The sequence below is a fragment of the Mandrillus leucophaeus genome, unplaced genomic scaffold, assembly GCF_000951045.1.
Source record: "Mandrillus leucophaeus isolate KB7577 unplaced genomic scaffold, Mleu.le_1.0 Scaffold636, whole genome shotgun sequence".
Lineage (NCBI taxonomy): Eukaryota > Metazoa > Chordata > Mammalia > Primates > Cercopithecidae > Mandrillus > Mandrillus leucophaeus.
In genome coordinates this window covers 85,720-97,920 of record NW_012106875.1, presented here as the reverse complement: position 1 = coordinate 97,920, position 12,201 = coordinate 85,720, and the positions used below count along the sequence as shown (strand labels likewise).

General features: G+C 43.4%; 1 protein-coding gene across 1 annotated transcript in view; it reads left to right on the top strand.

Moving 5' to 3' along the window:
* The window catches only part of DLC1 (DLC1 Rho GTPase activating protein), a 468,793-nt gene that overhangs the window by 453,212 nt on the left and 3,380 nt on the right, over window positions 1–12,201 (top strand). Inside the window, exons 11-18 of the mRNA XM_012000632.1 lie at window positions 192–222; window positions 1,448–1,538; window positions 2,682–2,959; window positions 3,088–3,286; window positions 5,214–5,427; window positions 6,600–6,714; window positions 7,579–7,797; window positions 9,337–9,554. Coding sequence (XP_011856022.1) covers window positions 192–222; window positions 1,448–1,538; window positions 2,682–2,959; window positions 3,088–3,286; window positions 5,214–5,427; window positions 6,600–6,714; window positions 7,579–7,797; window positions 9,337–9,554 — 1,365 coding nt within the window. The remainder of the gene's footprint in view (window positions 1–191; window positions 223–1,447; window positions 1,539–2,681; window positions 2,960–3,087; window positions 3,287–5,213; window positions 5,428–6,599; window positions 6,715–7,578; window positions 7,798–9,336; window positions 9,555–12,201) is intronic.

Sequence of the window (12,201 nt, the reverse complement as noted above, 5' to 3'; positions counted from 1 at the left end):
TGTTTTTTGTTTTGTTTTGTTTTCTTCTGTTTTGTAGAGATGCAGTTTCACCATGTTAACTAGGCTGGTCTCGAATTCCTGGGCTCAAGAGATCCACCCACCTTGGCCTCCCAAGTTGCTGGAATTACAGGTGTAAGCTGCCACGCCAGCCACTCTCTATATTCTTGAGGCCACATTTGATATTGTTGAAGCCAGTGGAGTCTTAGGAAATTATCAGCGTGGGTTAGTTGATTAAGTTTTCAGCTCTCTGAGTGACAGATTGCCAATTGATGGAGAGAGAATGCGTTACTCTTGCATCATGTGGTATAGGCACCTTCTTTCCAATATTAGGAATAATTCACTATAAGTAAATATATGCACAGTATCAGATCATATTTTTGGACGGAAGAAAAGAAAAACATTAAGATTTAATGAGACTGTCTTTGAAATTCTTGATTTACAGTACCTGGTCTTATAACCCTATTCATGCCTTTTTGTAGAAATCATTTTGGGCCAGGTGTGGTGGCTCATGCCTATAATACCAGCATTTTGGGATTCTGAGGCAGGTGGATCACATGAGGCCAGGAGTTTGAGACCAGCCTGGCCAACATGGTGAAACCCCATCTCTACTAAAATACAAAAATTAGCTGGGCATGGTGGCACTCAGGAAGTCGAGACATGAGAATGCCTTGAACCCAGGAGGTGGAGGTTGCAGTGAGCCCCAAGATAAGGCTACTGTACTCCATCCTGGGCGACAGAGTAAGACTCTGTCTCAAAAAAAAAGAAAAAAAGAAAAAATCATTTTGGACGCAATGCAAATATTTGTAGCATCATTAAAAAATCTACCTGTGCTAAAGAATTCAGGTTACTTTTTTTCTAGCAAAGACTCTCAAACAGTGAATAATTATTTTAAGGAATTCACTACTCTAACATATTATAGACTCAAATGTAGAGATGAAATGCATTGTACAAATTGTTTATAATTACTTTGAAAAATATAGCTCCTTAGTGTATAGAATGTGAGGGGTAGGCTATAAGGATAGATGAGTCATCTAGCCTAATCTGGGTACATCTTAATTTTTCTGCTGTCAGTGCAAAGCAGAGAAATGTTTCTAGATTGACGTCTCAGTGCATTTTTCAGTGTCAGCTGGGAATCCTTAAGTCTTTTCAGTAATCTGAGTGTTCATTATCCAGTTGCACAACTACTGTATTTGATAAAAATAGAGAAGCCACCCATTTTATTAGTAGCACACTGTAGCAGACCTAAGTTACTTGAGAAAGTCGGCGAAGTAAGGAAACTGTTCTGTCTTCAGCTCCTCCTCTCCTTAGGACTCATAGTGGGTTTAACTTCAGCATCAAAGCACCTCCTGTTCAAAGGCTGTTATTATGTGAGCCTTGCTAAATACAGAAGTTGTTTGTTCTGAATGACAGAAATAAGTATTGACCGGTTTATCCTCACATGCTTCAGATTCTCGGTGGGGATCGTAATGTGTTCTTTTCACATTCCGCCGTCGGGCTTTTCTCCCCCGACAAAGCGAGCATTATGCACACTTATAGCCGTGATACCATATACTTAACTGTATGGAAATACAAACTTAACTCTGCTCTTTCGTTTTACCTTTCCTGGAGCTATAAACAGTAACATGCCGTGGCCGCTGGTGAGCATTCAAAAAGCAAAACGGTCTGGCTTTTCTGGAGTTCCTCTGTGCTTAGAGTAATATTTTCCCTGCTGGCTATTTAAAACTGCATATTTTAGATTCTCATTTCTGAGTTGCCCACCCCCATCCCACCAAACCCTCAAGAATCTGAAAGTCCATAATACTTCTTGAGTTCTGGTCAGCGTTTCCAGTGACTCAAAACTAACTGTAAAAACCTCACATGGTGGGATCTGTGGAGCAGGGAGGAATCCTACACAAGGTTCTTTTCCTGTTTGGCCTTGCCCTTTCGGGTCCTGTTCAGAGAGGTCATTTGGAGAGCTGGAATTTCTGCTTGACAGCCTGAAATGCATGACATGGGTTTCCTGCTGTTGCATATACTGCTGGGGTGGACCTGGTTTCAGGACACCAGAGAGCCTGGGGTCGGCTCACAAAACCCCCATTGTTCCTTTTCCATCTTCCTTTAGAAACCTAAAAATGTAATGTTCTGCGGGTCATCAGCAGGAGAATTTATTTTGACTTCAGGTCATTCACTGTCGAGCTCTGGAGTTGGCTGTCATTGTGTTAGGCTCTCATTGCTGTTTTCCCATCCTGTATTACGTGCATCTTTTGACCCTAAATGCTTTGGATCTCGTCAAGAACTCAGAAGTGATTCTTATCCTTTTGTCAAGACAAAAGAGACCTTGTTTTTCACACTCTATCAGAAGCACCTCATTAGGATAGTATACGTTGCTTTCTGCTTGTTCCTTCCTATACCGCCCTTCTATGAGGAAATCCATCAGCTTCCTTAAGACTGTAGACCCCAATTCTCCAGGTTCAAGGTGGAAGGACACTCCCAACTGAGGAAATGAGACTGAACCTCACAACCCCAGCTCTTAGAAGATCTGGAACAGCACTGTCCAGGAGAACTGTCTGGATGATAGGAACATTCTTTATCTGCACAAGCCAATACAGTAGGTACTGAGCACAAAAGGCGAAGGAGCACCTGAAGTGTGGCCAGAGCCACTGGGGAACTGAACTTGTCATTTTGTTTAATTTAAATTTAAGTAGCCACCATATTAGCACAGATCTGGAGCCCACAGGGTTTACCTGCAGAAGTGGACAAGTGTAGACAGACAAGTGAACATGTCTCCCCCGACACCACCATCTCTGTGTTCTTTAACAGGGCCGTGCCCAAGTTCATGAAGAGGATCAAGGTTCCAGACTACAAGGACCGGAGTGTGTTCGGGGTCCCACTGACGGTCAACGTGCAGCGCACAGGACAGCCGTTGCCTCAGAGCATCCAGCAGGCCATGCGATACCTCCGGAACCATTGTTTGGATCAGGTGAGAGTGCTGCCTGCGGGTCCGCACACTCAGGGGAGCTCGGATTACGTGCAGCTTCTTCTAGTTGTGTAGTGTGAACACTGCGTCCATGTGAATGTACCCCACACTTAGTGTTGCTCTTCCAACAGGTTGGGCTCTTCAGAAAATCGGGGGTCAAGTCCCGGATTCAGGCTCTGCGCCAGATGAATGAAGGTGCGGTAGACTGTGTCAACTACGAAGGACAGTCTGCTTATGACGTGGCAGACATGCTGAAGCAGTATTTTCGAGATCTTCCTGAGCCACTAATGACGAACAAACTCTCGGAAACCTTTCTACAGATCTACCAATGTGAGTGTCCTTTGATCTTAAGATTGTTGGCGTCGGGGAAAAATAGGACCCATGAAGCTTGTACCTTCCTTGATAGCATTCTTTTTTTTTTGAGATGGAGTCTCGCTCTGTCACCCAGACTGGAGTGCAGTGGCGTGACCTCGGCTCACTGCAACCTCTGCCTCCCAGGTTCAAGCAATTCTCCCACCTCAGTCTCCCAAGTAGCTGGGACTACAGGAGGGCGCCACCACATCTGGCTAATTTTTGTATTTTTAGTAGAGACGGGGTTTCACCATGTGGGCCAAGAAGGTCTCGAATTCCTGACCTCAAGTGATCCTCCCACCTCGGCCTCCCAAAGTGCTAGGATTACAGGTGTGAGCCACCGCGCCTGGCCTTGATAGCGTTCCTTTGACAAGAGGGTCTGCATGGTGACCTCTTGGAAACCCATGTCATCACTTTCTTCCTTGCCTCCTTGTTTGTGGAACAGGTTTCTGTATAGTTACTGAATGATGCGAAAATAAATTCCCCAGTCTCTAATGACTGATGCAACTGTACGTTTTTACCAGCAGATCCAAGTTAGGCTTTCATTAGTTTCTAGAACAGTGTTATCTGAGCACTCAGATAAAGATCAGGTACCAAGATCTCTTTCTCTCTCCACCTTGTCTACAGAAATTTCAGTTGCTTCACCTCCCTCTTGCTGGGCTGTTGGATTTAAAATTTCACAGGTCTGTGTGTTTTATCTTGCTGTAAAATGAATACATAATCTTCTTCTGTTATTCATCTCAGTTTCTGCCAGAAATACTTGGGAAAACAATACCCATGCCCTTCTTACTTTTATGTAAAGCTTAAAGAAAACAGTTGTCTAAATTAATGATCAAGTTCAGGATTATGGCTTTTACAGCCTTGTGTTTTTCTTGGCTCAGTGTGGTATTACAGCAATGTAATTTAAAAGCAGCCTCTCTTAGCGCTCGAATTGTCTCTAGGACTGGCACAGTGGACTTTTTTATGAGAAATGGAGCTGGTCTGGATTATTTCATTAGTTGTTTCATCCTTTCATATTTTATAAAAACACAGGTCACATTTTCCTTGCCAAGGTATTTGTTATGTGTTGTAACCATGGAGCTGTTTAATCAGTTTGTCCTATGGAGCTACATTTGAGTGACTTGATTTTTCCACCACACGCTCTTTTAAAGAGTTGTCTATTCAAGGAGACCTGACGATTGGGATCAGCATTTTCTACATGTAGATTGTTTATGGGTTTATTTGCATTTTTATGTATTTGCATATTCATATGCATTTTTATAACAGCCTCTCAAGCATGCTTCTCTAAAAACTTAAGATATTACTAATTCAATGTATTCTATGTATTAATTAAACTGAATATTTTCAGTTCAATTCAGTTCAGAACTGAATATTTTAGCAGCTTGCTTTTCCCATTTCAAGAATGAACAAATCAGTTAAACTCATGAAAATCTCCAGAGATACTGAGCATTTTGTACTCAAGGCTGAGAGATCTCCGTTCTTACGTTCTTGTACATATTTCAGATAAGATTTTTCATCGACACTAAACAAAAGGGTATAGTGTTTTCAGTAATTGAGATTGGTAAATTAGGGATTTTTTTTCTCATGCTTCATTAAGAAAAAACTGTTCTGTAAAGTAAAAGAACAGGCATCCTCTAAAGCCGAACTCTGAGGTGGATTTAAGAGTGTTTGGGTATCGTGGGTGTTTAAAATTTTTTTCACTCCTTCACGAGGCAGGAAATACTTGAGGGTAGTGACGCCAGTGGCAATTCATAACTTTTACCGTATTAACCTCTAGTACACTTTCTACAAGTGCTTGTTCAGTACTGGGCTGAGGTATTTGATGCTGATATTTGCTTTGGGACATTTCCTTGCAATATCCATGCAAATTCACCAAGCTGATGGGGAAAGTGCTGGTGTCGTGCAGATGTGCCCAAGGACCAGCGCCTGCAGGCCATCAAGGCTGCCATCATGCTGCTGCCTGACGAGAACCGGGAGGTTCTGCAGACCCTGCTTTACTTCTTGAGCGATGTCACAGCAGCCGTAAAAGAAAACCAGATGACCCCAACCAACCTGGCCGTGTGCTTAGCGCCTTCCCTCTTCCATCTCAACACCCTGAAGAGAGAGAATTCCTCTCCCAGGTACGGGCTGCATGGGAGGTGCGTACACAGAGGGGGCAGCCTGCATTCTTCTAGGACTCTGTATTTGTGGTTTTGTGGGAGTCTTTCCCGAAACAAGGAGGAAAGTTAGACCGCTGTATTAGTCCATCCTCACACTGCTAATAAAGACATGCCTGAGACTGGTCTATTGGTGTCCATGAGAAAACAGTCTCACGGGACTTAACCCCCACAGACTAAATCCATCCAACTGATCCTTTTCCTCAACTCTAAAGGAACTTGAAAAGTATTTCTTAGCTAGAGGCCTGGGGCCTAGTTATGCTAGTGAAGGTTAGGTTGCTTTTGAAAGTCGTACAGTGTTTAAATGTATGTTTCAATAGTTCTTTCTGAGATGGAGTCTCGCTCTGTCGCCCAGGCTGGAGTTCAGTGGCGCAATCTCAGCTCACTGCCACCTCTGCCTCCCAAGTTCAAGCCATTCTCCTGCCTCAGCCTCCCGAGTAGCCGGCACTACAGGCATGTGCTACCATGTCTGGCTAATTTTTGTATTTTTAGTAGAGACGGGGTTTCACCATGTTGGCCAGGCTGGTCTTGAGCTCCTGACTTCATGATCCACCTGCCTCAGCCTCCCAAAGTGCTGGGATTACGGCATGAGCCACTGTGCCTGGCCACATTTAAATAGTTCTTAAAGTTGACTGAGGCAATCCAACTGTAATGGGATACAGAACTAGAGATGAGTAGAGGAGAGAGATCAAATAAGATGAAGACAAAAGCTCAAGGAAACAATGGACTTAGCCCTTACCTGTGGGAGGGGGCCTGTGTATTCAGGCAGGTAAAGACAGTGACACCGTTTACTCCAACTCCCAGGGACTCCTTTCCCACACTTCTCAGAAGCTGCTCCCCTACCATGCAAACACAGCCCCTCCAAGCTGCCCTGTTCCCAATAGGAAGCTATTTAATAAAATGGTTTTAATCACCTTGATTTCATCAAAAGCATATCTCTTTAATGTTTTTTGTGTGTTGTTGACAAAACTCTGAGATACTGTGGTGAGCAAAGTAAAAACACTTAATGAATTTAACAGTAAACAGGTTCCAGTGAAAAAAATTTTTTCTCTTTTCTTTGGGTTTCCTGGAATAATACCTGGATGAAAAATATAGAAATATTTGAACTGTTCCCCTCCTGTATTTCCTCTATCTAGGGTAATGCAAAGAAAACAAAATTTGGGCAAACCAGATCAGAAAGATTTGAATGAAAACCTAGCTGCCACTCAAGGGCTGGCCCATATGATCGCCGAGTGCAAGAAGCTTTTCCAGGTAAGGAAGTGAGAAGGTTGGCTCCTTTATTAAGGATAATGTGAATAGGTACGAAGTCTTAGGCTTGATACTTGTTCATGTCTTACCTGAAGACCTTTTCCACAGCTGGAGATGGTATAAATAGCCGAGAATGTCTTATTTACATATATTATAATGTATCAGCTAGAGTTAATTATGCTTAATGAAATTGTCCCTTTAGTTAGGAAGGAAAAGCAGCCGGGCGTTGTGGCTCATGCCTGTAATTCTAACACTTTGGGAGACTGAGGCTGGTGGATCACGTGAGCTCCGTAGTTCAAGACCAACCTAGGCAACATGATGAGACCTCATCTCTACAAAAAAAAATTTAAAAATGAGCCGGGCATGGTGGTGTGCACCTGTAGTCTCAGCTACTTGGGAGGCTGAGATGGGAGAATCACCTGAGCCCAGGGAGATGGAGGTTGCAGTGAGCCAAGATTCTGCCGTTGCACTCCAGGCTAGGTAACAGAATGAGACTTTGCCTCAAAAAAAAAAAAAAAAAGAAAAAGGCAAAGAAAAAAAAGGCAACCAATTATCTGGAATTAAACTTCTGTATCCACTTCTGTATCTGAGAAACCTGCTTTGATCAATGTAATTCACTCCCCCTACTCTTAACTTTCCAAAGAAGACCTTACATGGGAATAAGATTTCAGATACATTTATGGAGGTGATCTATTCATATCCTCATGGTACCACGTGAGGTCAGCATTATAGCCCACCTCTGGCAGAAAGATGCCTGCGCTGCTTTAAGGACCAGGCCACTGTTCCTGCCCAGCCTTTTCCACTGATGGGCGTTGAGATTGAGTACAGGTGGACTCACCTCCTTTCTGTCTGTCATGTTCCGCACAGGTTCCCGAGGAAATGAGCCGATGTCGTAATTCCTATACTGAACAAGAGCTGAAGCCCCTAACTCTGGAGGCACTCGGGCACCTGGGAAATGATGACTCAGCTGACTACCAACACTTCCTCCAGGACTGTGTGGATGGCCTGTTTAAAGAAGTCAAAGAGAAGTTTAAAGGCTGGGTCAGCTACTCCACTTCGGAGCAGGCTGAGCTGTCCTATAAGAAGGTAAGGCTTCACCCTGTTGTCGGCTAGTTCAGTCCAGCCGTCGAGGCTTGGGTCCATCAGAGAGAACATGCTTTTGCCAACTAATCTCTCTGGGGATCTCTAGCCCACACCCTCTCTTGTAGAGCTGGGCACCCGGGTGAGTCAGATCCCCCTGGTGAGAGTGGAAACCGGGCAAAGGAAGAGTAATTTTCATCCCGTGTAACACTTGGGAGAGGATTTCAACTATTTCTAATGAAGTCCTTTGGCTCTACAGAATCACACTAGACTTCCCTGGAATGTTTTGCTAATGGCATTGAGCTGTGGAACATCCTATGACACGCTTCGATTTTTCCATAAGTTGGTCAGAAACCCTTTGCACTCTTCTCTGTTCTTACTGTTCTCTTGGCCCTTTAATGAGCAGGGATCCTTAGGGGGAAATTAATTCCAGTTAGGACTAGTAAACCTCTTGAGGGCAGAGGCATCTTGTAAGGCTCGGCAGGATAGGTCCATCGGAGGTATATGTTGATGCTGCCTCTACCATCTTGAAAATACATAAACAATGGGAGTAGGCTGAGTGGCCTTGCAGGCTTTGGAAATGAGTGCAAATGATGGATTTTTTATTTTTTATTTTTTTATTTTTTTTGAGATGGAATCTTGCTCTGTCGCCCAAGCTGGAGTGCAGTGGCGCCATACCGGCTCACTGCAACCTCTGCCTCCCGGGTTCAAGCAATTCTCCTGCCTCAGCCTCCCAAGTAGCTGGGACTGCAGGCACCCGCCACCATGCCTGGCTAATTTTTGTATTTTTAGTAGAAAAGATGGGGTTTCACCATATTGGTCAGGCTGGTCTCGAACTCCTGACCTTGTGATCTGCCCATCTTCGCCTCCCAAAGTGCTGGGATTATAGGCGTGAACCACCACGCCTGGCCAGTGACTGATATTTCTTTATTGCATGCACCCTGATACAGGTCCCAGAAAAACAAAACAAATGTCATAATTTGTTTTGTTTTGTTTTCAAATGGAGTTTCATTCTTATCACCCAGGATGGAGTGCAGTGGTGTGATCTCGGCTCACTGCAAAATCCGCCTCCTAGGTTCAAGTGATTCTCCTTCCTCAGCCTCCCGAGTACTTGTGCTTACAAGTGTCTGCCACCATGCCTGGCTAATTTTCATATTTATAGTAGAGACAGGGTTACACCATGTTGGCCAGGCTGTCCTTGAACTCCTGACCTCAGATGATCCACCCGCCTCAGCCTCCCAAAGTGCTGGGATTATAGAAATAAGCCACAGCGCCCAGCCCAAATGTCATAATTTTGACCAGAGTTGACAACAGCTTTTGTTCACTTTCTGGCTTGCTCTTAAAGCCTAGGGATAGCAGCCTATTTGAGTCATAGATTTATTAGTCCTCCAATATTTATATATTGATTATATTGTTTATATGATTTATATAATCAATTAACATTGATTATATGTGACTAAAATTGTTAGTCTAACTAACAATTTGACTTCAAAAACTAGGTGTGTACGGATTGCCTTGGCACTGAGAAATATATCCTCTTTCCAGGTGAGCGAAGGACCCCCTCTGAGGCTTTGGAGGTCAACCATTGAAGTCCCTGCTGTGCCAGAGGAAATCTTAAAGCGCCTACTTAAAGAACAGCACCTCTGGGATGTAGACCTGTTGGATTCAAAAGTGATTGAAATTCTGGACAGCCAAACTGAAATTTACCAATATGTCCAAAACAGTATGGCACCTCATCCTGCTCGAGACTACGTTGTTTTAAGGTGAGCACTTCCAAATTGTTTTTTTGTGACAAGGATGATTCCATATATGAACCAAGCCTATATGTCACTGATCTTACAAGATGGTATAATTATTTAAAGTAGAAGCCAGGCATATGATGGCTCACACCTGTAATCCCAGCACTTTGGGAGGCCAAGACAGGAAGATCACTTGAGGCCAGGAGTTCAAGACCAGCCCGGGCAATATAGCAAGACCCTATCTCTGCAAAAAATTTTTAAAACTTAGCTAGATGTTGTGGTGCATGCCTGTAGTCTTAGCTACTCGGGAGGCTGAGGCAGGAGGATCTCTTGAGCCAGGAATTTGAGGCTGCAGTGAGCTGTGAGTATGCCACTGTACTGCAGCCTGGGCAATAGAGCAAGACTTTGTTTCTAAATAAACAGAACAAAACATATGCCTCCAGAAAAGTAGTGAACACCTTCAAATATGGAAAACAGATCTACATTTATTCTAGCAATGTGTTCCTCACTGAGAATGGCTTGAACTCCTTGGTAACTGAGCTCGGAAAGAGAGGCGCCTTCCAATGAATATGCTCATTGGTAGCAGATTTTTGCCCCTTTTAGGATAGATTTTCTTGTCAGAAACAGCTAGTGAATGAATAAGCCAGGAAATAACATTTGAGTCCCAAGGGAGATGTGGTTAAGGCTGATTTATGTGTAATTCATAAATTCTCTTGAGATATTACTGAAAGAAGAATTCCAAAAATCTTTGAGGAAATGTCATGTTGGAAGTCCAGACCTTTTCAAACAGCCAGTGCTCCTTTAGGTGTCTGTGTTCCAAGACATTTGTGAAATAGAAAAAATGGTTTTAAGCTACACTTCAAATTGGCTCTTTTTTCAAAGAGGAGACTGTCTGAGCACATAAACCCTGTGTAACAGCGACTCCGTACAGAGTTCCTCATTCGAGAGTCCTTGTATAGTGTCTTCGTGCATATAGTACTAATACTGCTCTAACAGAATGTTACAGACCGGGCAATTTATAATGAACAGATATTTATTTGGCTCTTGGTTCTAAAGGCTGGGAAGTCCAAGATCAAGGAGTTGCATCCGGTTGTTTGTTTGTTTGATTTGGGGACATGGTTTCATTCTGTCACCCATGCCAGGGTACAGTGGCAAGCCCATGGCTCACTGAAGCCTTTACCTCCCAGGCTCAAGCAATCCTCCCCCTTCAGCCTCCCAAGTAGTTGGGACTACAGGCATGTGCCACCATGCCTGGCTAACTTGTTGATTGTTTCTGCTGGTGACATGGTTTCACCATATTGTCCAGGCTGGTCTCAAACTCCTGGGCTCAAGCGATCCTCCTACCTCAGCCTCCCAAAGTGCCAGGATTTCAGGCATGAACCACCATGCCCAGCCTAGTGAGGGTCTTCTTACTGTGTCCTCCCATAGTGGAAGGGCAAAGAGGGCAAGGGAGAGCAAAAGAGAAAATGTGCAGCTTTAAGCCATTTTTATTTATATATTTATTTATTTTGAGATAGAGGGTCTCACTTTGTTGCCCAAGTTTGAGTACAGTGGCATGATTGCAGCTTAAGCAATCCTACCATCTCAGACCCCCAAGTAGCTGGGATTACAGGGGCACACCACCATGCCTGGCTAATATTTTTTATTTTTAGTAGAGATGAGGTCTCACTATGTTGCCCAGGCTGGTCTTGAACTCCTGATCTCAAGCAATCCTCCCTCCCCAGCTTCCCAAAGTGCTGAGATTAAAGGCGTGAGCCACGGAACCCAGCCTGAAGCTCTTATAATTGCCATTAATCCAGCTCCCATTAGGCCCCACCTCCCAACACTGTTGTATTGGGGATTCAGTTTTTTTTTTTTTTTTTTTGTAACACCTACCTCCGTCTAAGATCTTGGTGACAGCAGTAGTAGATTTGCTAATAACCGACTTCAGCATCTGGAAGTTTAATGCCATGTTTAAGTCCAAATACTTTTTTGTTTCATGTATTTTGGTGAAAAACAATCTCTCTAAAAGGTAGAAAGACTGCCATTACAAATGTTTTTACGTTAAAATGAAAAACAAAACAAAACCCAACTATTGAGTATAAAAGTGTGGGAAGAACATGTTCCTGACCTAGTTTTAAAAGAAAGAGAAATTATAATCAGAATGAAATTATCTTTGTAAATGTAACTATCAAGTGAATGGCTTCTAATCAGCAGGGATATTGTGTGTGTGTGTGTATGTGTATGGAGGAGGGGGGTTGAGAAGAATAAAGATTATTGTTAGACTTCCTTTTGAATGCCCCCAAATCCAAACATTGCATTTTATTGTTTCTAACATAGTACTCTAAAGTTTTTAGGTACGGTGGCTGAAATCAGCATTAGAATCAGGGGAACGTAACCTCAGCAACATCAGTATTTTCTGCCCATTTGTGTCTGCATTGGCTGAAAGAGGAGGAAACATATTCCAACCTCCTCCACTGCCTACTGGGATGACTTGCTCATTTTTCTCCCTGGACTTCCATGTCTCCTGGCTCCAGGCTTCTTCACATTGCAGGGACTGGTGATTTGTGCCGTTACCTTTTTTCCATCAACATCTAGCCCTCATTGGCAGTCTTGTTGTTCATTCATTTGGTTTCTACTTTAAGATTCAAATTTTGATGTAATGATCCTGTTAACCAACCTTATCAATGCC